At 44.5% G+C, this 26,430-nt stretch overlaps 1 protein-coding gene across 3 annotated transcripts in view; it reads left to right on the top strand.

Moving 5' to 3' along the window:
• Positions 1-26,430, top strand: part of TLN2 (talin 2) — a gene marked incomplete at both ends in the record, with an annotated part of 183,432 nt that overhangs the window by 117,009 nt on the left and 39,993 nt on the right. For 2 of the 3 annotated variants that reach the window (XM_084240393.1, XM_084240394.1), the window contains 6 exons: positions 6,239-6,385; positions 10,293-10,394; positions 12,738-12,857; positions 19,667-19,813; positions 22,790-22,956; positions 23,867-24,050. In XM_084240393.1, coding sequence (XP_084096519.1) covers positions 6,239-6,385; positions 10,293-10,394; positions 12,738-12,857; positions 19,667-19,813; positions 22,790-22,956; positions 23,867-24,050 — 867 coding nt within the window. The remainder of the gene's footprint in view (positions 1-6,238; positions 6,386-10,292; positions 10,395-12,737; positions 12,858-19,666; positions 19,814-22,789; positions 22,957-23,866; positions 24,051-26,430) is intronic. The other variant, XM_084240395.1, reaches the window with a different exon arrangement.

The raw sequence follows: 26,430 nt of genomic DNA on the forward strand, positions 1-26,430 counted from the left end.
TGTAACTTTTATGGTCATATCAGATTTATAATGACACCTTCTACTTCGAAGTGGTGGCTGAAAGCAGGAATAGATTTCAGTGGATGGTGAACTAAGGCATGTGATGAGCTAAAGCAAAATAGGTATCCACTTCTATCTCCTCGCCGATAATGTTCAACCTGTGCCCTGACCAATTGTCTCAAAAAACTTCCTTGGACACTACAAAGTTGGCTTTTAGGCCTTTTCCTAAGAAGCTTAACACACAAACTTAATATCCTGGGCGAATACTTGCTGGGAACTGTTTGCTGTGTATTTGGTGGTGTATGGATGGATCATCTAGCACGAGCTAGATGATGAATGTCCCTCTTTACGGAGAAAATGTGGTTAAGTGGTTGTCAGTGGCTTTTATTTGCTGAAAAATAACACAAACTTTAGGGGCCGACAATATTGGATTCAAATCCCAATTCAGCCTCTTCCTACCAAATTGTTTCATTTCTTTGTCTTTTGATCTAAACAATGGGTTTAAGGATTAATACCTCTCTAGAGTAGTTGCAGAGATTGAGTGAGATACTGCATCAGATACAGCAGCTGTTTAAAAGAAATTAAGTGACAGCCCCAGAATCTGGTGTTCATGAATCATATGGTTACAAAAGCTTTGCTGTGTGATCTCACCCCACCAAACCCCTCTATATTCACCCCTGCCCCACTGAGTTCCCTCCTTACAGCATCCTTGAAGGGCCCCTCCAGCTTCTGCCTGCAGCCGGCTGGCAAATATATAGCTCTCTCCACTGTTTGGCAGTTCTAATTATTCCTTGTTTTTTCCCTCTCCTAAAGTTGAGATCTGTCCCCCTGGAGCCCTCTCTGTTTCCAAACTCCTGTGATGTCTCTTTCTGCTCCATTGGGCTTTGTAGTTGAAGCATTGTACTAAAGAAATAAGGCTCACTTGGAAGTAGACTTCAACTATGTTTCCAAAAAAGAATGGAATCTGATTCTCCTGTGTTGTGCCATGAGGAGCCCCCCAGAATCTGAAATAACGACCTCTTTGTTGGGCTTGTTGGCTCCCCATACCACACTGCCCATCAGTCCTTTAACTGGGCCTTAATTGAGAGCCTGCTGTGCCTTTGGGTGACTGAATCTAGTGTGCTGAGGTAGCCTGCGCATGTGATTTAGACTAAACTGTGGTTTGCATTGGAGTTAGAGGAAGCAGCTCCAGTGAGGCCTGAATTAGAGGAGACTTCTCAGCAGAGGCAGACTATGAGCTAACCCCATTTGGGATCTGTAAAACTTAATCATGAGGAGGGAAGGAGAGCAGATCTTCTAGAGAATTTCTCAGCTCAAGCAGACAGGAAGGTGATTCATCTCTGGGACAGCCAAGGGCAAGGATGTGTTTTATAGACTTTGGTGCCCAGGTGTAGAGAAAATGTCCTTTATACTTTCCAAGGAATTCAGAGCAGTTTTGTGATTTACTGTTGCCATCTGCAAAGTTTGCTTCTGATAACTTTATGAGAGAGCAGATACTTGGCAAACAGCTTTTACTTCTAACCCAAAAGGTGTACTTTGTCTTGATTTGAGTAGGTAGAATTATTGGCATTTTTGTGCTCCCAGTAGTCATGTCTTTCTCAGTGAATTTAGAGAAATACACCCCTTCATTCTTACCTTTTTGAATAAATTAAAATGTATTTGTATGAGATGTTCTCTCTAGAGGATTCCATACAGGAGAGGTCACCTTTCAGACTTCCATCGTCAAAATAAAGCAATCTGTACATTTTGTTTTACTTTATCTGTGTCATGAAATCAGCAATCAACCTAAATTACCCTATTACTCTGTATTATCCCCAAAAGAGCTAAGCATTCCAGCACAGTTGCCTCAGGATAACCATCCACAATCTGCATATTTCACATCTCATCAGATGTCATATTGAAGAACTCTTTTAGATTCCCATAGCTTTCCAATTCTTCAGACAGGGCTGGTTCCTGTGGCTCACATAGCCTCCTGTTGGTATTCTCCTCCTTCATTTAATCATTTGAGTTCTTATATACCATCTCTCACTGTTGTCCTTACTTTCTTATCTACCATCTACTGTTAGAAAATTTACCTGTTTCTAAAAGTGTTCAGGACAACTGAGGGCATAGCATGGGTGAGGGCATAGCATGGGCATAGCACTGTACCAGTGCTTGGGTACAGTGTGATTCTGACTCTAATTACCTGGTATTAGGTAAGAATTCCCAGGTAAGAGACAGGCCCCTACTAGACAGCCCTCAATTCAAACACTAGCCATAAACCCCAGGTTTCCCCAGCACACTGAATAACTGGCTACAAACTCAAGGATTGCCACTACACCTCAGGTTAGTTAGGTAACTTGCTAGAACAATTCACAGAGCTCAGGAAATTTCTCTACTCACAATTAAAGCTTTATTATAAAGGATAAAACCAGTCAAATGAAGAGATACAGACGGTAAGACCTGGGAAGGTCCCAAACCTGAACTTTCCATGTCCTTAGGATGTGTCACTCTCCCATCCCGATGATGTGCAAAGTCAGAGAAATGACTGCAGCTTTGCTGTTCCTTGTTTGTTTTTGTTGATTTTTTTTTTAGGGCGGGGGGTCATTGTGTAGGCTTAAGTGGGTGAGTTCAGCACATGCCCAAAGGTACAGTTTCCAGCCATCACCCTCTCATCACATGGTCTTTCCGGAATGCCCAGTCCTTATCCTGAAACTATACAAGGACCCTCTGAATCACCTTGTAAGCATAAACTAAACATATTACTTTATTTATGCTTGAACTAAGCATGAACAACAAACATTCCTGTGATCACTCTGGAAATGCCAAGGGCTTTGAGGATCTCTCCCAGGTACATGAGACAAAGACCAGCCAAATGTTTCATTATTCAACACTGTGGGGAGGCACCAGGGCCAGGGCCTAGCTGGTGGTGAGCTTCTAGGAGTTGGAAGACACATACAAGCTAGGCCTGGCAAGCCCTAAGATGCAAAGATGGGAACTGTGAACAGGAACCAAGTTCATTGGCAGGTATTAAGCCCTCGGTGGTTGAGAGAGCTGAGACAGAATGATGCTGAAATGAATTGAGGGCACTGAGTGAGAGTGGCCCAGACAAATTCTGGGAGTGGTGGCAGGTGCTGAGGTCCCTTGCCTTTACCATGTGACAACCTGCATGGCTTTTCCTTGTTTGCACACTATTCAGGGGGATAGGCTGAAGACTTCCCTTGTAGATGGCATATTCCCTGCATTAAGGTTTATTTTTTCAGTAGTACTAATAAATTTGACCTGATCTGGCCATATGCTTATTTCCTTTTTTAACCAGAGGCGTAGGTCCAGCAGATGGCCAGCTGGTCGGGGGCTGTTGTCCTCCAACAGGTTCATGAACTCTAGTGCTTAAACTCCCATTTTCAGATTGCATGTGTCACAGGGGTCCCTGGCAGGAACAGCATCCAATTCGCACACTCCAGTGGACTGTGAAGATTAAAGGAGAGAGACACAAAAGTGGCCAGCATGATGCCTGGCACTGGGAGGGGATGAGGCACTCATAAGGTCAGCAGCTGTCTTTGCTATTGCTGCTATTATGTGGGTTGATGTTTATTGTTATTCATAGCTCCCCTTGTTGTGTAGGATGAAGCATCATCTGTAAAATGCAAAAATACCGGACTTAAGATATAGAACATAGACTTGAAAACTGGTATAAAAACCACATTGGGTACACGGACTGGCTCTTGCATTGGATGAAGTATCCCCAAGCTGGTGGTGTCTTGCCAGCATCTGCAGGGACGGCAGGTGTTCCTGGTCTAGACAGAAGAGTCGAAGCATGTCATCACAGCCTGAGTGAGCGCGGTTGGGGAGGGAAGGCCACCTGTTCCTATCCCCCCCAAGCGTGGTTTGGACCATCAGCTCTGCAACCCATTTATTACATAGTATGAAAACAGATGGTTTCATTTATATCTAAATGACTCCTCTAGAGAAGAAGTTTGCACCCATAATCTGTGAAGGTTACCTGGTAAAAATATCTCTGAAAATAAAAATAAATCTCACCCATTATCTTTTCTCCCACCTGTGATTTTTATCAAGCCCTTCAATTCCTGTGAACATGGTGCCTCTAGAGAGAAGCAGAATGAACTGTAAGGAGCCCTTGATCTGGTTGGAGAGATGAGACTGGGGTGGGGAGAGACACAGTAGGGCAAGAGCTGTGCCAAGCACTCTGCCAGGCACTTCACATCTGTTACTTCACCCAGTCTTCACAGGCCCATCACTCCCAGGTTTGGTGACTGGACTAAAATTACTCAGACATTGGGTGATTGGAATGGGGGAGACTTCTTAGGCACCCCTCCCTACATCTCTGTACTCTCACTGCAGTCTGCCCACAAAGCACAGAGACTATGGTCTTCAAAGGCATGTGCCTAAGAGAGAATCAAGCAGAAACTGTGTCCTCTTCCATTTAGCCCCAGAAGTCAGACATCGTTCCCCACATTCTTGTCTTTTATGAGTCTTGGTGACTCTCTGACTCTAGAGTTGATGCTCAGAGTTGTCAGAATCCAAAAAGAAGTTGATGAGAGGCTGAAAACAAAATTAACTCAAGCACTGCTTCTTGAAGGAGGTGATATTTAGGCCGGACCTTGAAACAGGGCCAGGAGTTGAATGGAGGAAGAAGAGAACAAGCAAATGGGACCAGTCACTGCAGGCAGAGGATGAGATGTGGTTGTGAGGAGTCTGGGGCCAGGTGTCTCCAGGACTCCAGGAAGAAAGGGAAATGAGAGGAAAGCCACCTCCTTGCCCCATTGAGGGCCTCAGGGATAGGTAGGTGGACACTGGTCTGGTAAAGATTTAAGGAATTTTTGTTCCTCTATGTTACTTTTCACTGTTACCTTCTAAAGCAATTTTAGTAGTCAATAATTAATGTTTGTAACCTGATTAAGTTGCCTCAGGATAACCACCCATGATCTACTTCTTTTTCATCTCATCAAATACAGTATTTCAAGAGCTCTTCTGAATTTCTATGGCTTTCCAATTCCAGAAGTAGGGCTGGTTCCTATGGCTCACCTCACCTCTTCCTGGAATTCTCCTCTATACATCACTGCAAAGAGTTAGCATTTACTATCTCTCATTGGCTCCTTTACCTTCTCATCTACCAGTGTGAAGAGGCAACTACTTGGCCTTTTGAAGGGGTCACCTCCTGACTGAGGTGGCTCTGGGTACCCCTGGGGCCTGCATGGGTGAACAGTGCCTGGGTGCGGTATGATTCTGATTCTAACTACTGAGCATTAGATCAGATTTCCCCAGTAAGGTCACAGGGCCTCTACTAGACTGCTCAGTATAAATGATAAGATGCCTGCACTCATATGATCTTATCAGAACTCCACTGTGTGGCATTTTTATAATTATTTTCATTTCACTGAGGAGAAAGCTAAGCCCAGGACCACTTAAGCTAGTAGCCAGGGGAGCGAGAACCAGAACCTAGGTTTTTCTGACCCCATGACCTTGGCTCTTCCCCCTGCATCTTGATAACACCTGAAATGTCTTTAAGGGAATCTGGCTGCTGCTATTGTTTCATGTTTTCCTTCATTCATTCACCCCTAAGCCTGCTGTGTGCCTGACACATGTGAAATGCCTGTATTGGTTAAAGCATCTCTGAAGCGCTGCCTTGGGGGACTCATGAGTTATTCTGCTCTGCCTGTAGAATATCTGTCTCTGGAGAACTTTCCCCATTTCTCTCTCCAGCCTTATGGCCTTGTGATTTGTAACATAGTTCCAAAACCTATTAGGAACTCTATGTGCCTACTGTCTCCATGTTCCAATCTTGTTTATAGAAAGGAAATTATTATGTATCGGTAGCTGTGAAGAGAAGTCCATTTGTAGTGAACTCATTTGTTCCCTTTCTATTAGTTTTCCTTATTTAAATCCATCAACTTTTTTTTTGAGGAGGGAGTGGCATTCTCTTTTGATCCCCACTGAATGTAGTAATATAAAATCACTCATGTCATAGATGCTGTTTGATATTGCAGTTTCATTTTTCTTTTGACTGTAAAAAGATATCTTTTTCTCTCTTTGCCTTTCTGATTTTTATCTATTTTGCAAATAAATATACAAGAATAATAAGAGAAAGGAAAAATCGTAACATTCCTGGCTGTGCTCCATTATGGAGATACAGTTTTATATTTTGCTTTTCAAGGTTATTCTCAAAAGAAGTGAAGTGATTCTTCAAATTGAGCACATATTTTCCTTTCACAGTGTTCTGCCCCCCTTCCCTTCCCAGGCCCAGCACACCCACGATGCCATCACAGAGGCCGCCCAGCTCATGAAGGAGGCCGTGGACGACATCATGGTGACCCTGAATGAAGCTGCCAGTGAAGTGGGGCTGGTGGGGGGCATGGTCGATGCCATTGCAGAAGCCATGAGCAAGGTGGGTCTGGGCCCCTAGAAGCTCACTTTCACCCCTGGACCCAATTTCCTCCTTTGCTTCACTCAGACTTGCAATTAAAGACTGCTTATTATCCTGGAAAAACATATTAATGTATTCACAATCTGACAATGGACATTTCAAAACACAGATGACATCTCTAAGGAGCTGTCAGAGTTGATGCAGACTATCCTCCTCTCTTCTTAGGGTTCAGATTAATGTATAGATAATCCTGTCACATGGCCCACATATTACTCTCTTTATTATTCATTCAGTATCTTCACAAGCCAGTGCAGTTTTATACAGCCAGAAAATACAATGGCAGTGGAGGAAATATCACTGGTTTCCTCATTCATAAAATGGAAACAATTCTTTACCTCCCTTTTCTACTTCATAGAGTTGTTGTGGATAACAAACTCCAAAATGAAATAATGAGGTGATTCCCATGTGTTTGTCTTCGGACTGGCTACTGGGAGCATTTCAGAAGGCACGTTCCAGGGCCACAGCCCAGCCCTCCTTACTTGAAATCTATACAGCAGAGCCTAAAAATCTCCATTTGTATTTTTCAAGCCTCCCCATGCTTCTGGTAGCTGACCTGATGCAGAAACCCACAACATAGTGTGTGTAGAAACCCTCAGTGAACCTTGGTAGGCAGTGTACTACAGGAACTAACTTCCCTATCATTTCTCATCTAGTGACACGACTTGAAGAAATTCAGCTGCAGAGTTTCAACCCTGTATCGCTTGCACTTTCCCTAAGGAATCCTTCACTAAGTCCTGTCAGTTTGATATTCATTAGAATTAACAATTGTTCATCAACATCTAATTGCCATCCAGTGATAGCATAGCCAAGAATTTTAGACATCATCTGTGTTTTGAAATGTCCATTGTCAGATTGTGAATACATTAATATGTTTTTTCAGGATAATAAGCAGTCTTTAATTGCTAATTTAGAGAAGATTGATTGGTTCCTATCTCCGTAAAGAGATGATAGCCTGAAACTATAATTAGAATAATTCTCCTTAAACATTGTGCAGTCATCATCAGACTGATAAAGTCACAAGCCCATCTGGGATGTTGGGGCTCCTTTACACACTTGCCTTGTCAAAACACTCCAGTAATTTCTGCCGCGGCCTTCCCATGCTTCAAATATGGACATTGGCAGAACATGAGTGACCTTCGCCTTCTTCAAGTCCTCTGGGTTTTGTTTGGTTAGTTTACAGGCCACTAGACCACCAGAACTGCTTTGAAAATAAGTTCTATTTACCAAGGGTATTAAATAATGGCTCTACATTTCTCAGTACACATTAGGAATCCTAATAATAAGCCTTTTCTTCTTATGAAAAGGTGTTTTTCAAAATCACTCTAATGCCAGGGAAGAGTTCCCTTGTGCCTGGAAGATGGAAGTCAGGTTCTGCAGTCTTTCTGGTCACCTGTGAGCCTTGCCTGTTGTGGCACATTCCTGACAATGACAGCAGCTCTGTGCTGGCTGATGCCAGTGGAGCAACAGCTGTGCTCTCAATCCAGGAGACAGTTGATTCTTTTGGAAACAAGTCTGGTGTTACTGGATAGCAGTTATGAGGAATTGCTAATCGCATCTTCCACAAAGGCCAGACACAAAACCTGTTTTTCCTCAGTTCTACAAAGTACGCAGTTGAGGTTTTCATTGGTACCCCTAAATTCTTACCAAACCCAATCTGACACCCACTGCACCACACAATACCGCCTCCTCATTCATCCTTTGATTCATCCTCTACCTGCCCTTTATATCATCACTAGCGAATTCGTGTTAAATGATATTTTAAGTACTTCGGGCCACCAAGCCACAAAGAACTAAAAATCCAACGTTTTCTATCTGCATTTTGGTTATTTGATTAAAACACTTGAAATACTGTTAGAATCATTCTCTAAAATCCTCAGTGGCAGTGACTAGCAGAATTGATTCTAAATTGGAAGCAATTCTTGACACTGCTGGGGCTTCTTCTCTGGATAGTCTCCTTGATTCTCTCAAGGGTCTCCTTGAGATTCTAAGAGGTGGATACAAAGTTTTCAGTTTTCTGAGTGACTTTGGACAAATCACTCAAGGTCTCTGAACCTTATTTTCCCCACTCCATGAATTTAGTGGTTCTCAATCTTCAGAATTGTGTGCCCTAGGACTTTTCCTTGTCTGCTTTTTACTTTGTTTTGGGTTTTTTTTTTCTTTTTTATTAAGGAAGGAAAATTACAAAGTGAACAAAACCCCACTATCTATGTCATAGAAGAAAGATATATTAATGCCAAAAAAAGTAGAAAGTCTATATAATCTCAGGCTAGAGGAAAGTTTTTTCAATTTAATAAATTTGAAATCTGAAAAGAAAACCACTTTGTTTTTACTTTTCTCACTGTCTTCAAACTGGTAAAAGGTTCATTTTAACAGCTAATGGCCACTGGATTAAGTGTTCTAAGCTGTCTTCTGGTTCCAGCAGCCTGGCGTGTTAGCAGTTACACCCTATCTCTGATGAGGGGTCCTCACACATCGCCTGAGCCTTAGAAATCCAATCTCTTTACACAGAGTGAGTGAGTCTACAACTCAGTCCTCATGTCACCACAGGGCCTCCGTGCTGTGATGAAGATATTTAACAGCCTCTGTCTCCCTGATAAAAGAAACCTTTAAAAAATTTAGCCTGGAGTTTGTGTTAACATCTTAGTGGAAATCCCAGGCTTGCACTACATGTGATATGTTCCTTCAACTCACTTTGTAGCTTGTGCCTGTTCATGACATGTAGATGTTGCTAAAGACTCCATTAAATATTTTATTTGTCCTCGTGGCTGCTATTCTCTTTCCTGACTGCAAATTATCAGGCAAAGAGTGGGCAGGGACATCTTCTCAAATATGCCATTGCTGACTCCAGATTCCACCATTTCCTTCATGATGTCAAGGTTCTTCTTCAAACAGATCCATTTTCATTGCCAACACTCTTAGTAGCCTCTTCTGTTCATGCTGCTCACTCATCATTCATTTCTATTCACCTTGTCTCCTCACCTGGAATCTCATTCAGCACCCAGTGGTGACAATAATGGTGATAATGGTGGTGATGATGGGTAGCCTTTTTCTTCATCATAGTCATGATTGACATTATCATCTTCAGTATCATGGGCATCATCTCCTCTGCTTTCATGTAGCTTTTGACTGGGTATAGTCTCAGTTGATTTTTATTGTAGCCTTTAGGCACTTGGAAGTTTCCAGTGAAAGATAAGAGACTAAGAGTGTTTAAGCAATCAGCCTAAAATCTAAAACTAGGTATCAAAACATGTCTTCTGAACCAATATGTCCTCAACTCTTCAAGGGACAAAACCACTGTTTCATTTGCTCCAACTCCTCTCTCAATTACTGTTTGCACTTAGAATCTGATGAGTTGCCATTATCCCTTGTGCTTCCTATTCCTTTTCTTCCCTAACTGGGATCATAAGTAAGAGTTCCAGGGTGTATCTGTTTATGGGCAATACTATGATGTCCATGATGATTTAGAGTCTGCCTCTTCACCCTCCTCTCTTCTGCCATTTTTTGTTTCCTTCAATATATCCAGCTCACTCCTACCTCCACTTGCTTGAATGCTATTTCCTTTCCTTGGGCTATCTTCTCCACTTTGTATATAAGGCAGACTTAGCAGAAATGTCTTCTGGAAAACACTCTCACTCCTCTCCAAAAAAATGGGGACCTCTCCTTGCCTGTGTCCCCAAGAGTCTTAGGTGAACATCTATTGAAGTTCCTCTATTGAATTCCTTATGCTAAAGTTGGGGGATTCTGTTGACTGTGGGCCAGGGAAATTCTTAGGGCTTCTCCATTGTTTAAAGTTCCTAATTCTAGTAAATACAGTCCACCCTTTAGCAGGCCTTGTATGACCTTTGGACTGTTTTCCTCTCCTCTGTAGCTGGATGAAGGCACTCCTCCAGAGCCAAAGGGAACATTTGTTGACTATCAGACGACTGTGGTTAAATACTCCAAAGCCATTGCGGTAACAGCTCAGGAAATGGTAAGAAGAAAAAGAGCTGCCCCACCCACTGTTGCTGCCACTAGTGAGCCTCAAGCCGGTCTCTGTGTTGGAGGGAAACCATTACATGTTTCTGTTTCCTTCCGGACACCAGCTTCTGTCCTTTACCCTGGGTTTTTCTGGCAACCTGTGGCATAGATGCCCCAATCTGCTGGCATCTCACCTCATCAAAAAGCTGCAAGAGGGAATTAAAGGCATGAGGACAGGGGGGCAAAGGAAGGAGAGAGAATGAGAATTAAAGATGAAATGAGAAGACAGGTGGAGTTAAAAAGAAAAGTCCTACCCACCTCACAAAGGACTTGAGGCATCTTTATAGATTAAAATTGCTCTATGAAAGAAGACATTTGGAGAGAAAACAAATTGATGGGTTTAATGATGGTATTTGGACAAGATATTCCAGTCTTTCAGGCAAAATGAAACAACATGGTTATATTTTAAATATTTTCCTGACAACAGAAGACAATTACCTTTTGGATATTTTTGGTTTTTTGTAATCAGATAGTTTTATGTGACTCTGTAGTTCCAAATGGCATTGAGACACAGTTAACATATCATGTTGTTGATATGTTAACAAGTTGTGCAAAGATGACAAATGGTCTCCACAAAGAATTAAATTGATAGGAATACATAGTAAGAAAGTTCCTCTCGACTTTTGAAGACTCAGCTGTTTGAAAGGTGTTTTGAAGCTGCACACTAGCCAGAGTTGAGGGACAAAGTAGCCTCCCAACTGGAGGGAGCAGCCTGAGCCACTGAGTATTTCCCGCCCCATCAGGCTTTTGTCATGTAGTCATGTGTCCACTAGAGGTTGAGCTTGGACCACAAAGGCTTCCCTGGCTGCTGCTGCTCCTTCTTAGAAAACTCTGTTATCGTGCCAGCCTTGTTGTTGAATAGAATTTGGGCTGGGGAGGGAGGTAGAATGTGGCCCAGCTCAGTGACTGAAAAGACTGGAGTCTGGTCCAAGCTGGTCCTACACGGTGGGGGTCTGGGGGGAGCTCAGGGGCAGCTCACTGGTAGAATCTGGCAGCCCCACAATGCCTATTCCTCTGAGTGGGGAAGCACAGCCCAACAGGGGGGTGAAACTATTTTGAATGGCCTCATGGTATTCTGGTCCATCTCCTGGGCTAGGTTCTTGCCGGCCCCTCTTGATCCTTGTTGTCCACATTCTTTACGAGTCCAACCTGGAGCTACCTGGCTGCTCCTGGGAGGACTGACCTGAGCCTTGAATTAGCCAGAGTTTCAACCCAGTGAAGCAGGTCACCCCAGCACCACTGTGCACCCTGAAGCAAGATTCAGTGAAGCTACTTCTGGTACAGCTTTGCTCTCTTGGGTTTCAGGACACGTTCCTTGGGAACCCACGTCTTAGCTTCAACTGAACTGTGACGCTTTCTTGTAAATGTGCTTTATATGAGCTGGACATTCCTGTCCCGCCTCAGTGGATGTGAGTCATTTTAAAGGGTTTCTTAAAAGCCCATAGAAATCTCATCTTCAAATGCCACACAGAGAGAAATGGTTGTTATGCAGAACCAGAGATGAGGTTGGATAGGAAGGAAGCCTCTGACCCAAGAAGGACAAGGACACCTTTCTGGGTGGCTTGATAAAATTCCTGTTGTGAGTACTAAGCCATTTTTATTAGTGAGAGAAGAACTAGTTAGCACATTAGCTAGGTAGGATCCACTGCGGTTAAGATTTTCAGTGAAACAGGAAGAAAATAATTGTTATCTTGATAAAGGGTAGAAATTGATTACCATATACTCTTAACTAAATTTGTGGCTGAAACCTTGTCATTCTTTGACACAAATTTACTATAAGCCTATGTTCTCTGTGAGTTTCTTTCTCCAAAACATTTGGCTTAGCCATTTACTTCTCAGTCACGATTTCCTTAACAAGCCTGTCCTCATACCTACTTTTGCTGATGTGAGACCTGCTTCTGGTTCCCAGAGACCAGATCTGCAAGCTCTCTACAGATGCCTGTTGCCAGGGCTCCCTGGGGACTCCTCTGGTGACCCACCAGGCAGGGTTGGCATGGCTGCCATGCTCACCTCCCAGAGTGGACCCAAGGGCCCAGCCTCCATGCTGCACAGCCTGAACCTGAGCATGTTGCCATTGGCCTAGCAGGCACCTGCTGGCCAGAGAGCAACCTGGCCTATTGTGTGTGACACAGCATGGGCTTTGCTTGAACTGCCCTCTCCAATGTTCAGCCCCAAATGCAAGTCAAGAGCTTAAAAGTGAATGAAACCCTCTGGCTTCCAGTGGTATTAACACGTGGTTCTCATGCTTTTCTCTGTGTGTGTGTGTGTTTGTGTCTTGCTTGTTTTCTTTTTCCAGATGACTAAGTCGGTTACTAACCCGGAGGAGTTGGGAGGACTGGCTTCACAAATGACCAGTGACTATGGGCACCTGGCTCTTCAGGGCCAGATGGCAGCAGCCACGGCGGAACCAGAGGAGGTCTGCCACCTTAAGCCCCTGTTTTCAGAAATCCGCATACCCTGGTGCCCACTCCTGGGGACTCGCCATCTATCTCCACTTCAGAAGACCTCAGCCCTATAGCTAGAGCCAGGCTAGCACCTGCTATGGTGCTGCCAGCCCGCAGCTTCAGGCCCGTAGCCCCAGGCCATGCTCCAGGCTCACTGTCCTCTGTGAAGCTGACTGGCTGGGATCTGGGATGGTGCGGGTGGCAGGCTGTCAGACAGAAGGCCTCTGTTGACTGTGTTCTGCCAGCTCAGCTTTCCCCCAGCTCACTGCCTAATGGCAAGGACAAGCCATGCTCTGCCATCTTCCTCTTGCTTCCTAATCCCACTTAGCATATCCCCCTCAGTTATTTTTTTTTCTGAAGGTTCACAGAAGTCTTAGAAGGTCCAAGCATGGGATTTAGCTGCCCCTTTCTTGAAAAAAAGAAAGTGTAGCCTGCTTATGTGACAGTCTTGCCCAAATATCATTGGTGGCTTTCTAAGAACTTACCCAGGTCCCATACCACCTGTGGACCCTTCTTCATTATCTGTCCTTTTTTGCCTAAACTCACTTTCCTTAGTGGCCACTGCAGACTTTGCCTTAGAATGTATACACCCATGAGAGTCTTAAATAGTAAAAGTTTGACACCAAAAGCCATGTCTAACACTCTGAGAAACTGAGTTGCCCATCAGGAAACTCATGGGACAGAGTTTCAGAGGTCTGATTGCTCCTGGATCAGTGTTAACATGCAGAAGGGCCTGGTTCCAAGCTGTATTACATTGCTCCTTAGAGAAAGAAAGCTCAACCTAAGATAAAGAATAAAGGAGTGAGTGCAGACACACTGAGAAGTTGAGGGTAATTGCCCTCCATGAGATTCAACAAGCTGTTTATTGGGCAAAAACCCTCTCACGATGTTGCTCAGTGAACTGGGCCATCAAGGCAGAAGGTTGTGGCAGGTCTTCCCTTCTCCTTGCAATGACAGTCACTGTCCCTGCAACACTCAGTGCTGCTGTTTCTCCTGGGATCCAAGGTCTAAGCATGTCTTAACAAAGATTCCCAGAGAGAATACAGAAATGAAGACCAAAATCAAAATCACATTCTAACCTATGTTGTAACAGTGCATGTAAATAGGAGTATCATATATATGTTCTTGCACACATGTATATCTAGCATGAGATGACTTAAGTTTCTAACGGTGCCTGCATTTTCACATTTTACAGTGAGTGACTATTTAGGCTGTAGCATGAATAATTCTGTTGATAATGAGTCTGTTAAGTCATTACCAAGAAAGAAAAATGATCAGAGACCCACATCAGGATTCTGTTGAGTCTATGCACAGGTCTTATTTTTTTAAATAGATTCCTACTTTAGTAAATTCATCTGGACTCTAACTCATTTGATTAACATGTGATTTTGAATTTCATAAACAAGTTTAAGGCAACCTACATTGCAGTAAGAAAAATTTTTGGCAAAAGAAAGAAACATTTGGCTTTTTTGAGGGGACTGATAACTAAGAGACTGCAATTTAAAGGGAAGTTTGGATCTCTGTCACCAGATTCTTTAAAAATAAATTCTAGAAGCATTTGCTGGGTCAATTTAAATGTTGACATGCCTGAGTTAGCAAGTGAAGTTCCACTGATCTTATGGAGCCCTTTCTACATCTGAGGTCTTCTGACATAGCCACCCCTGTGTGAAACCAACAGATTTTCTTTTTGCAGCTCAGACCATTGTAGCTAAATGTAAAATAATGCCAAAGCATCCAGGAAACTCATGGGACGTTGCTTTATGCACAACAAGAAGCTTTTTTCGTTATTGGTCCTGTGTTTGTAGTAGCTGACATTTTAATTAAGGTTTTCCCTTTTCGCCATTACATCTTGAAATGTATTTTACATTCCAGGCACAAGAGCAGTGTGACCTGCAGCAAAAACGGGCAGAGAGAATATAAAATTACCAGTGGCTTGCTAAGGAAAGTTCTTTGTGTGCATTTGCCAGACAGATATTTGGGGAGAAATTGAGAAGGTTAGGAGATCCCTAAAACAGTGTAGTTTTTTATTCCAAGACTATGGAATTATTTGTGTACCCAAGAGGGCCCCACATCACAGCATGTGCAAATATTTATATCCAGGGCAAATAAGACGCCCTTCACTGTAGTCTGCTGTGCCGAGTCAGCGTTTTGGTCTTTGCCAGAATGTGACAATTACAGGAAAAGTCATAGCTTTGCCCTCGGAACAGAAAGCAGGAGCTTTCTATGCTTATTTTTCCATGGAAAATTCAAACTTTTGTTAACATCACTGTGAAAAACTTCTTTCTTCAGAAAAGTTAAAACCCTCAAGCAACGTTTGCTATTTAATATTAGATTTCTCTTTAGAAAAATGAAAGAAATTTAGGTCCTATGAGCCATAGCTTCTAAATGTAAATGCTGGGGGGAGGATTCCGCGGCTGCAGCATTCTCTCTGAGGACACTTGGCTGTAACCGCTTTATAATACTGCTTGTCTTAAAAGCTGGCAGGAACATCTGTCAAGAGACTGTGGGGAGACTACAGCCTTTGCCCCAGATCAGATGGGTGTCTGCTCCAGATCTCTGAAACTTTCCACCCCAAAACACACTTTCTTTAGGGGGAAGTGTTACCCTTCCTCCGTTGTACACACGATCTTTGTTTTCTTTTTTTTTTTTTTCCTATATAAGGAGAAACTGTAAAGCTTGTCAGGTAATATCTATTATTTCTTTCCAACTTTCCCAAACTGTCCCAGCCAATTTATATTTGGTTTCAGATATGATTGTTCTTAATACCTGAGAAAAATTGGTATGTTGTGTTTAGTTTTAAGCAGTAAAGATGATCAGTATTTCTTAATGCCCTTCCAACTGAAATTTGATCCAAAACTTCATAAAGCCCGGGCTTCTTATATCCCTCAGGGCATAAAACCAGAAGATGATCTCCGTTTTACTTTTATTTGAGCAAGAAGGGAATTGAGGGTTTTTCTTGAGGTTCAAGTAGCACTTTACTAAAGTTCCCAATTTAAAAACCCCAAGTTTATGCTTTTGAGCAACATGCCTTTGTAATAAACACTGGTCATAAGTTGGATCAGCCGGGGGAGGGGAGGTGCTATTCATGTTTGCTGGGAAGTTTAGTGTTGCTTTGAGAAGCTTAGTATGTTTAAAGTCTTTATCTGTTAGAAATTCAGTCTTATAAATGCATTCCCTTTCTCAGTGTACCTCCAACAGTACAGAATGTTCTGTGAAATCGCAGTAGAATAGTTGATCCTCTTGTCCTCTCATTTAAGTGCTCTAACTGTTCCATGAGCCCAGGGAAAATAATAAGAATGAGAGCCATTTATCCAGTCCATACCATTTCAGTGATGAGCAAACTGAGGCCTAGGGACCTTAAACTGCCCAGGGTCACACAGCTACAACGGTGAAGTCCTTTTACATTACCTTTAGAAATTAGTTAATGTTTCCAATAAGTAGATGAGGATGAGAATTAAGAAGTAAATATGTGGAAAAGTCAGAATTTGAAGCCAGGTTTGTTGCGCTTCACATCCTGTGCTCTGTCCCCTGTACCAGGCTGCTGCTTTTCACAACTTTCTACTTTGTGGGGTTTTTTCCCTCCCACCACTCATTCGGTCACCCATCAGCCCTGGGAAGTAAGTTAGGCTGGTTGTCTCCTTTTGCAGGTGAGGCAGCAAAAGCCTGCTAGGTTAGCAGGCCCAGTATATCTAGTGACCAGGGAAGGGCAGGATGGAAGCCAGGTCCAGGGCCCTTTCTACTACCCACCCACGTGGGTGAAGGGTTGGGAACAGAAGTAGAGCAGGATGGGGATCCCGAGGTCCCTTCCTCCCTGTTATATTCAACTCTTAGCTGCTGAAAATGAGTGAATTAAGTCTATTTCAGCTTGTCTTTCTTAATACTACATCCCTCCTTCATGCTGTCCAAATAGGATTGGTCAGCTGAGTATACAAGAGGTTTGTGTGACCCAGCCTCAAGGAGGTGTTCAAGCATGTAGAAGGTAATTGTGTGACCTGGCACAGATCTGACTGCCTGTGCCTGAAGCCTGGCTTAACAAAGAACCTCAAGAGCTTTTGCAACTGTATTACCTTATTTTATTCCCAGGTCTTTGCATCTGATGCTGATCTTCCTTAGTGCTTCCAAACTGGAATTTTATCCCTCATGACCACTGTGCTAGCTCCAGCCTTGCATTTACAGGATCCCTGCTGCATGCATGATGTCACTTCCAAGAAAGGGACTGAGCATCAGGACATTGGGTTTGTTTTTGTAGCAGACTTTTTGAGGGGAGCTGAGAGAGCCTGAGAGTGTTACTGAGCAAGTATTCCCACCGTTGATCACATCTACTCAGAGGATTCAGGTTCTCAACAGCAGAAGCAGGTCCCTTCCTCCTGCCCCCATGGTGACTTGGGAGGTTGATTTAAGAGACCTGTGTATGTCCCAATGCCCATCATTCTTTGAATAGAAACTGACTTGGCTCTCTGCAGGATGTAGGGGAGTACATGGAGTGTGCTCCCTGAAATGGCTCATTTTTTAACAGTGATTTCATACCTTACTTTCAGACCCCTGACCCTCAAAGGGGCTTTGGACTTTCTGCACATGTTTGACTCAACTCACTTTTAAAATATAATTTAACTATTTTTAAACTGTTAGAAAAACTATATATACTCAAGTGTATTTTGGACCAAATGATCACCTACTGTGGGCCACTGACACCTTAGCCCAGGCTGCTGGGTGGCTCTATATAGACCTCAGACTAATCAGCTTCTGCCCTGAACACTATGATTGGGGAACTGTAAGAAAACTCCTGTTGTTTTATTTATGGATCTCTCAGGATTTTCAGTACTACATCCAAAGTAAAATACAGAGATGAGATGGTGACTGAGTCTATAAATGGTCTTCATAACTTCATCTTTAAAACTCTGTCACCCAGTCTCATTGTTGGCCTTTTATTGAGTTAAGGTTGTAAACGTTAAGTCATAGAAGAATTAAAAACTTCTGTTTTATATGTTGAGGTTCTAGGAAAGATTTTATTGGGCAAAGAGGGAACTGTGCTCTGTATTAAAGACCTAGATTCTTATCCTGCTTGGCCAGGAAAGGGCTGTGTGATCTTGGGGCAATCAATACCTCTGGGCCTCAGTCTGTTCATCTATAAATGTGGAGGTTGAGCTGGTAAGGCCTCTTTTTATTTTGAAATTCTATTAATGGTTCTTCCTCCACTTGCCCCTTAGCTGACTTTCCCAGTAGCCCTTAGCATTTAGAGATCTGTGGTCATTCTTGACAGCAAGGTTCTCATTTTTGCATTAACTCTGACCTTTGAATACTTGGGTTTCAACAATATGGGTCTGAAAAGCCTTAATGCGGCACCCTCCTTTGGCTTGATCTGTGCTTTAACCAGCATCATCTCTGTGTGGGCTGAAGGAAAGCGTCTCTTCCCAATTCAGCACAGCCTTGTTGCTGCACTGGTCCAGACCTGTTTGCAGAGCTGCCAGGTTGCATGATCCTGGGATGCCATTCAGTTGTATTCCTTGTAGAGGTAATCAATATAAGACACCCTGTCTGATTGTGAAGCTTTTACAGCACCAGAAGTATAATAAAGAACACACATAAAAGCAGAAGCTCAACTCCACGAATCAAGAGAATTTTCTAATAGGTTGATTTAGATGTCCTTTGGACTTTACAGAGTTACATTAATAGCCTTTTTCCTTAAAAGCAGTATGTGCATTTCAGTTATTGAAAGTGAACACTTCGCAGTTCCCTTCACTCCCCAAAGTCACCAATAGACTCTGACCAGTGGATGATAATGGGAGAAAACATCCATGTGGCCTCATCCCCCAGGTTTTATTCATGACAGTAACTATTCTTGATAGATACTGGAAAGATAAGCCACAGTCTCTTACTATTGTGAATTCTTGAAAGTAATACATACTGACTCAAACTTAAACCTTTTTTTGTTACTTGCCTGTGCTGGAGTGGAGATTATTGCAGCTATATTGATCAAATTAAAGTTGATGCAAAACAGAGCCAGAGGAATGCAAACTTTGGGAGATGGAATTTATTATACCTTTAAGAGACAGCTGGCAGCCTATCCATAGTGGAGCTCAATTTGACTTCTTTTAGGCAAAGTACCTTTACAATTACAGTCCAGAGGTCACTAAAGGAATGCCTGCATGCTGAGCCTTTAGCTCTAAAAATGTACCTTTTTAAGGAAATATCAAACCTGGCCTGATAGGAAGCAGGGGCCCAGCCTGGTTGCTCTCACCATGGGGTACAGCTGAGGAAGCGGGTGTTCAGGTTGGTAAACTTACCAATTTTGCAAGAATCCGAACACTTTAAAATATGCTTCACACTAAGCTAGATATTTTAAACTTGTAATTACCCTCTTGGACTGTTATGAGAATAAATGAAATTGAGTGCCTAACCTGCTTAGAAGAGACCCTGACACCCATTGGGGGCTCAATAAACGCTTGTTGAATGAATACCAGTTATCCCACAGAGGTCACCTAATTAACATTCTTATCAGGTGGCTAGCTATAGATAAACAATAAACCAGCAATGGTGACAAATATCAGGAAGGCGAGGATGACAAGATGCAGACTTCCTTACTGGGCACTGTGGGCATTTTACAGTCTCTAAAAAGGGAAGCAGAATCAACCAAATTCCATACTTCACCAAACACAGACTCCTAACAGCAGTGGAATTTTCCTCACCAGCCTCCCCTAGGACGTAGGGGAAATTTTCCACATGGGGAAGACCTCGATGGCCATCATGCTTCTCTTTCCCCTCCTTGGGCTTGCCTCCACAGATCGGCTTCCAGATTCGCACTCGTGTGCAGGACCTGGGCCACGGCTGCATCTTCCTGGTGCAGAAGGCAGGGGCCCTCCAGGTGTGCCCCACGGACAGCTACACCAAGAGGGAGCTGATCGAGTGTGCCCGCACGGTCACAGAGAAGGTAAGGAGCAGCCCTCGGGTCACATAGCCATGATGACTGCAGTGTGATCAGGGAGGGACCCTGGCAGGAACTGAGCCCAAAGCAGTCCAGCAATGGCAGGACTAGTCATCTTCCCTCACACAGGGTCTCCGCAGGGACAGAGTGTACCAGCAATATGGGGGGTGACCAGTAGACCCTTAGAAATTGAAAGCACGAGAAGAACTGTACTCTAGAGATCAGGGTCCCAGTGCTCTACCTTTTTGGAGGGCTCGCTTTCCAACAAAGTCACAATCAGCACCAGGAACCCCTCCCTGCAACCCCTTTGGAACTTTTCTGCCCTCTGCTCTTCCTTCTCAAGGAGGTTCCCAGGCACTAAGGGCAGAGCAAGAAACTTCCTTCCCTAACAGAACAAGTTGGGGAGGGTTAAGTGCCCTGGTGGGAGTCATGGGACACCTTCCTAGAAGAGCAGGAGCCTGCAAGGCATTTGCTGCCTAAAACTTAAAGAGAGAAGCATACAGTGTAGTGAGTGAGGCTATAGGGTCTCAGCTAAATTACTCCGCTTTCCAAGCCTCAATTTCCTGGTAAAATGAGGATAAAGAAATATAATCCTTAGCCCATAGGACTATGGATTAAATGTAGCATTGTGTTGAAAGTGGTTGGCATGGTGCCAGACACACAATTTAACATTTAATAATAAATGCTAGCTTCTCTTCTCTATAAACTGTCGTCCAACACTCTCCTAAGTTTTCCCTGGTTCACAATGCCTTGTTCTAACATTTCCTTATCCTCCCACAGAATGCTACTCTAGCCATGCTTATTTCTGAGTCATTTTTCGGGGTAGCTATTTTATGAGCCGCACAGAACGCAGGCTAGAACATCCCTACTTTGCTGGCTTGCTTTTGCCTTCCCTTCACTTGCACCCAATTGACATAGAGCTCTGCACTGTTCAGACGCTTGGCAGCAGGCCTGAAGGGCTGGGTGGGGGACCCCTCACCTGGAAGCTGCCTCTACAGAGGCTGCTCTATACTGGCCCCTTGAGAAGCTGAGCCGCGGTCTGGCCTTCGCCCACAGCCCACTCAACTGCCCAGGCCTCCCCTGGACTCCACAGTACCAGGAAATAAATCTCAGCTCAAGGAAGACATTCTCCCTCCCTTCAGAGTCCTTCCTTATTGCTGAAATTTCTCTTGTCAAGTTCTCCTGTGGAAGATCTGGTAGCAGAAGCACCAGGGAAGACCTGAGCTGGGATAAAAGACCTGGAAGGTCGGAGCTGGCCTTGGCCTTCCCACTTCTCACATGGGATCCCCATGTAGGACCCCTGGGATATGAAGCGGGGTTGGTGGCTAGTTCCGAGCAACCAGCCTTCTTGGTGGTAACTTGCTGGATGTCCCTGCCCTTCCTACTCCACCTGGTGTGTCTTTCTTAAATGTCTGGGTTCTGTCTTTTTTTACTCCCCTGCCAGGTGTGACCCCCTTGACTTGTTCACCTCTGTGTGCTTGTCCCTCAGTAAACACCTGCAAACTTGCACACATTTCATAAGGGTGGGGCGCTGTTTCTAGACTCTTTTTTTTTCCTTTACCCTGACTGAGACTCTCCCTCCCGGACTTCTGACTACTTATCTTGGCCTTTATTCACTCATCTTCTGGCCATTCTCCCCTAGCTCTCTCATTTCCAGCCCAGCTCTCTGCCACTCTGATATGTCTTTTCCTGGACTTAGTGGCATTTAACTCTGAAAAGGCAGGTCAGGCCAGGGAAGAAGAGAAACACTTCCTTGTGGACTGCACTCAGGAGCTGGCCCTCTGCCCTCTTGCCATCTATATCTAGGTCATGGCTAAGATCTGAGCAGCACAGGGGTGGGGGTGAGGGGTCACACCCTGTGCCTTTCATTGATGCTGTGCCTCCCTGTCTTCCTCAGCACTTTTTAAAAAATGTAATCACAAAACATTTGTAGACACTGAGCCGGGTGCATGCTTTTTCTCACCTGTGGTAAATGCTGTGGGATCCTGCAGAGGCAGAGGAACTCTCTTGAAAGGGGAATCAGGAAGGTGTCCCTCTTTGAGGGGACTTTTGAGCTGGAGCTTGAAGGCAGATGAGTGGCTGATGAATGTCCAGTGACTAGGGAACTAGGATACCGGGGGTGAGGGAGGCATTGCAAGCAGTGGGGAGTCTCAGAGGAGGGGGAACAGGGTGTGTATAGAGGTAAGGAACTGGCTCATGTAGTCATGAGCTGCCATGATGAGGTAGGAGGCTGGCAAGAGTCTGGGGTATGGTGAGTTTTGCTGAGAGAGATCTGTACTTGGGCTGGGGGGGCCATATTCATGGCAGAGAGGGAGCTCTAGAAACAGAGAGGGTGCATTAAAGGAGTAGCAGGGGTGCTAGAGCGTTTCTGATGTGGAAGACAACAGGGTGAACACCGGCTTGATTAGCCAACTTACTGGAGCCCCAGATCATGGGACATACTTGGTGGCAGGTGATGCTCAGGGGAGTGTTGGTGTGGAGAGGTTACACATGGCGATACCCTCTGGGTTCCATCCCACTATGGAACAATTCCAACCAAGAGTTGGGAGGAAGAGTGTTAGCAGACTCTTAGCATTCTATGGAAAATCAGACAGAGTGGACAGCAATGACCATACCTTTCACAGGAGCCTAATCCTTCATCTCTCTGCAGTTTTACGAACATGGTAGCATCTCCTCAACCACATGTTATATATGTGTCAAGTACCATGGTAGACACTTTGGATACATTTCCACCTTTTTTTCCTCCCCAAGCCCCTGATAGGTAGGAAGTATAATAACCCCATTTTACAGATGAGAAAACTGAAACCTTGGTGAAACAGCTTGCCCGACATCATACAGCAAATGGAAAGCTGGTATTCTGAGGCTGTGGACCCAACACGACTGTTGATCAGGGAGAATAGTCAGCATTTTCACAGTCAGCACACCTTGAAGTTACAGTCCTTTGTTTCCCTCCTCCCCCTGATATTCCCTTTCTGTCTATAGGTGTCCTTGGTGCTCTCAGCTCTCCAGGCTGGGAACAAAGGGACCCAAGCATGTATCACAGCCGCCACAGCCGTGTCTGGGATCATTGCCGACTTGGACACCACCATCATGTTTGCGACTGCAGGAACCCTCAATGCTGAGAACAATGAGACCTTTGCAGACCACAGGTAGGGGACTCCTGGCCAGGGAAGTGTCCACACTGACTTTAGAGATGTTGTGCAGAAGCCAGAAATATGTTTTATCAATTTTGATTTCAACAAGATGCTCAGGTGCCAGTGCTACCAAGATTGCTGCCAGCAAGGCACACTGACTCTGAAAATGCGATGACCCCTCTAAGTAATTAAGAGAAGCCCCTTGAGCCAGCTGTAAATATGGGGTGGCATGAGCTTGCCTTTCAGAACTAAAGTCCAGCCTGCTTTGGCAGAGGAGGGCTTTTGGTCTTCACTGTCTAAGCTAAAGTGCTGTGTCTCTAACTCACCAGCCCCAGCAGGCCTGGGAGCAGCCAGGCAGGCACATTTAGCTCTTACCATGTTTGGGGGAATGGGGCTCAGAACCCACTGTGTCTCCTGGGCTGGTTCTTCAGACCCCACTCAGAAGGTTCGTGCTGGGTTCCGGTATTTGCTGCTGGAGCCCCCCATCTCCTCACCAAGTGTTGGGTACCTTTTTCCCTCTCTTCCCTTGTGGGTGGGGCCAGGGAAGAGATTCCCAGTGTTCAGTTTTCCCTTCTAGAGTCCAGTGCTTGGGGCAGATATCCCAGACCATGTGCCCTGACCCACAAGTCCTCTCTGTGGGTGTGTGTTCTGGGGTCGATGGAGCCCTGGGAATGAAACTGACCTAGCGTCTCACTGCAGGCCAATCTGGTGGACTGACTCTCTTAACTGAAGCTTTACTGCTGAACTAGGACTCTGGACTGTATCCTCTCCCAATTTTGACTGCATGGAAGATGAGAGCAGGAACCTCTTTTTCAAAGTCTGTCCACAAAATCCTGCATGAAGAGTTTTTTTTCTTCCTAAGTATGAGTAACTAAACTGTGCCCTTTTTCTCTCCCTCTCTTCTCTGCTCTCCCCTCCTTCTCAGGGAGAACATTCTGAAGACAGCCAAGGCGTTGGTAGAAGACACAAAACTCCTGGTGTCAGGGGCTGCATCCACGCCAGAGAAGCTGGCTCAGGCAGCCCAGTCTTCAGCAGCCACCATCACCCAGCTCGCCGAGGTGGTCAAACTGGGGGCCGCCAGCTTGGGCTCTAATGACCCTGAGACCCAGGTATGTGTAGACCTGGGGAGTAGGAGGGAGGGTATGTTCATAATCCCATGGGCACTGTACACCAGGCCTCAGAAGTAACCAAAGGCAAAGGAGTTACTTTTGAGTATGTGTGTGTGTCCATGGTCTGAGAGATGGTAGGAAGCGAGTATCCAGGCAAGACAGTGGAATAGACTGTGCTGATGACTGAGGGGATGGAGACAGGCCCATCTTGAATCTATGAAGAAGACTCAGCTAGACTAGGCGAATGGACATAGCGAACTTTGGAGATAAGGGTGAGGGAAGAAGCCAGGACGACTCCATATTTCAGGCTAGATCAGTAAGATGATGGCCTTGTGTATGGAGCTGGAGCTCCCAGGAGAGAGCTAGCTGGGGCAGGGGTTCATATTGAGTTGGGAATTCCAGATATATGCAAGTAGAACTAGTGCATGGCCTATCACGTATAGGGATGTGGATTAAGGGGTTGTTGCCATATAGATGGGGTACAACCATGAGAGAGGAAAAGTATGGCATGAAGAAGGGGGCTTGTGCAGAGCTGAGGGAGCCAGCCCACGGGGGTATGATCTATAGAGGAGGTAGCAATTCAACCCAGCAGCGAGGACAGACCCAGTCATAGCTGGGGGTCTGAGAGCCCAGTGCCATGGAGCGCATCAGTGACCCAGCAAGCGCTGTCTGTGTGGAGTGTGGCAGCAACCAGGTGGGGGGGTGAATAAATGAAGCCAGCAAGTATAGACAGCTCACTTGAGAATTTTGCCTCCAAAGGAGGTAGGGAAGAGAAACCAAGGAGGTCAGGAAGATCCCTGTGAGACTCTGCTTTGGATTTAGCCATCTCATTGAAATTATCTGCCTATACCCTGGTGCCCCAGCATCTCAAACACAGTAACCACTATTTATTATCTTTGAAAGCTAAGCATACAGCACAACTCCCAGCATACTGGACACCCAGCATGTTCAATATGTTCAACTATTGTTGATCTGAGGGCCACACATTCCCCAGTGCAAACATCAAAAATCACTGGCTTATTTCGCTGAGCATGTTCCCTTCCAGCTCCATCCATGTTGCCACAAATTGCATGAGTTATCTTTTTTGATTGCTGAGTAATATTCCATTGTATATGGACCAGGAAAAAGACTAATTATAATAAATTAAAAATCAAAATCCACAAGCAACTATAAACCAGGGACACACTATGGGATGGGGGGAGGAGGGAATAGGATCAAAACAAGGGGGGGTTGGGAATTGTATGGGGACTATAACCAAGATGAAAATTCATATATTGTGCAAAAATGAAAAATGATGTAAAAAAATAAAATAAAATAATACAATACTTTTATAATCTAAGCAAAAAAAAAAATCTCTGTGTTCTCTATCCCAGCACCATCAAAGGGTAAACACTTAAGTTTTCACTGCTTATGCCATATTCAGGCTCACATGGACAAAACAGAGTGAATGCTGGCATGAAGAACGACTGCTATTCTGGTTAATACAAAGCCCCATCATGGCTGTGACCTTCTCTTCCTGACATCCCCGGGTATACTGCCATATTATCCTTTCTGCTGGATATCTTTTTGATAACATCAGAAGTCAGTTTGGCTGCCCTGTAAAATTCAAAGCATTATTGCCTGTGGTGGTTTTTCTACCCCCATAAAGGAAAAGAAAGCTTAAAAATGCTTCACATGGGTTGGAACCCATGTTTTTCCAAGCCTAGCCCCACTTTAGGAGAAGCGAATGGGTTGTGGAGGATTTAAATCTTTGAACACAGAGAAATGTATCAATTTGTTTAGAGCCTTAATGCCCAAATGGTCTGGATTTCCTGAAACCACTAATGAGACCTCTAGTGGAAAATATCCCAACAGAAAAATATCCCCACTCATCAGTTGTCCAGTGGCCAGTGAGACAGAGTGCACCAGATGTTGGCAGCAAACCTTTGCTTATTGTGCCTCTGTCTCCCCTCTCTACTCCTGCTGTGATTTCAGGAATCAGCATGACCTCTGTACGTGTCAGTCTTCCTCATGAGTTCTGTCACAACCCAGTCTGCTCTGTGGTTCAGGGGTTGGCTAAGGCTCCGGGCGCCCTGTGGGTTGAAGGCATGGAATGGACAGAGAGGGTGAAAGGGGCAGAAAGCTATCAAATCTCAGTATCACTGGTGATTCAAGAGTTTGATTCATTCTCATGTGTGCTATCTTGATTCATCCTCTCATCAGTGCATTGAAATTGAGAAGGCCAATCCCATTTGTAGATGAGGAACCAGAACTGGAGAGCACAGTTTGTGAAGTTTAAAACCTGGCCCTTGAGATCACTCTTCGCAGAGTCTGAATCCCAGCTCTAACTCTCCCAGGTTCTCTGAGTGTGGATACAAACTTCGTAGTTCCCAGTTGAACT

The sequence above is a fragment of the Talpa europaea genome, assembly GCF_964194135.1.
Source record: "Talpa europaea genome assembly, chromosome: 8".
NCBI lineage: Eukaryota > Metazoa > Chordata > Mammalia > Eulipotyphla > Talpidae > Talpa > Talpa europaea.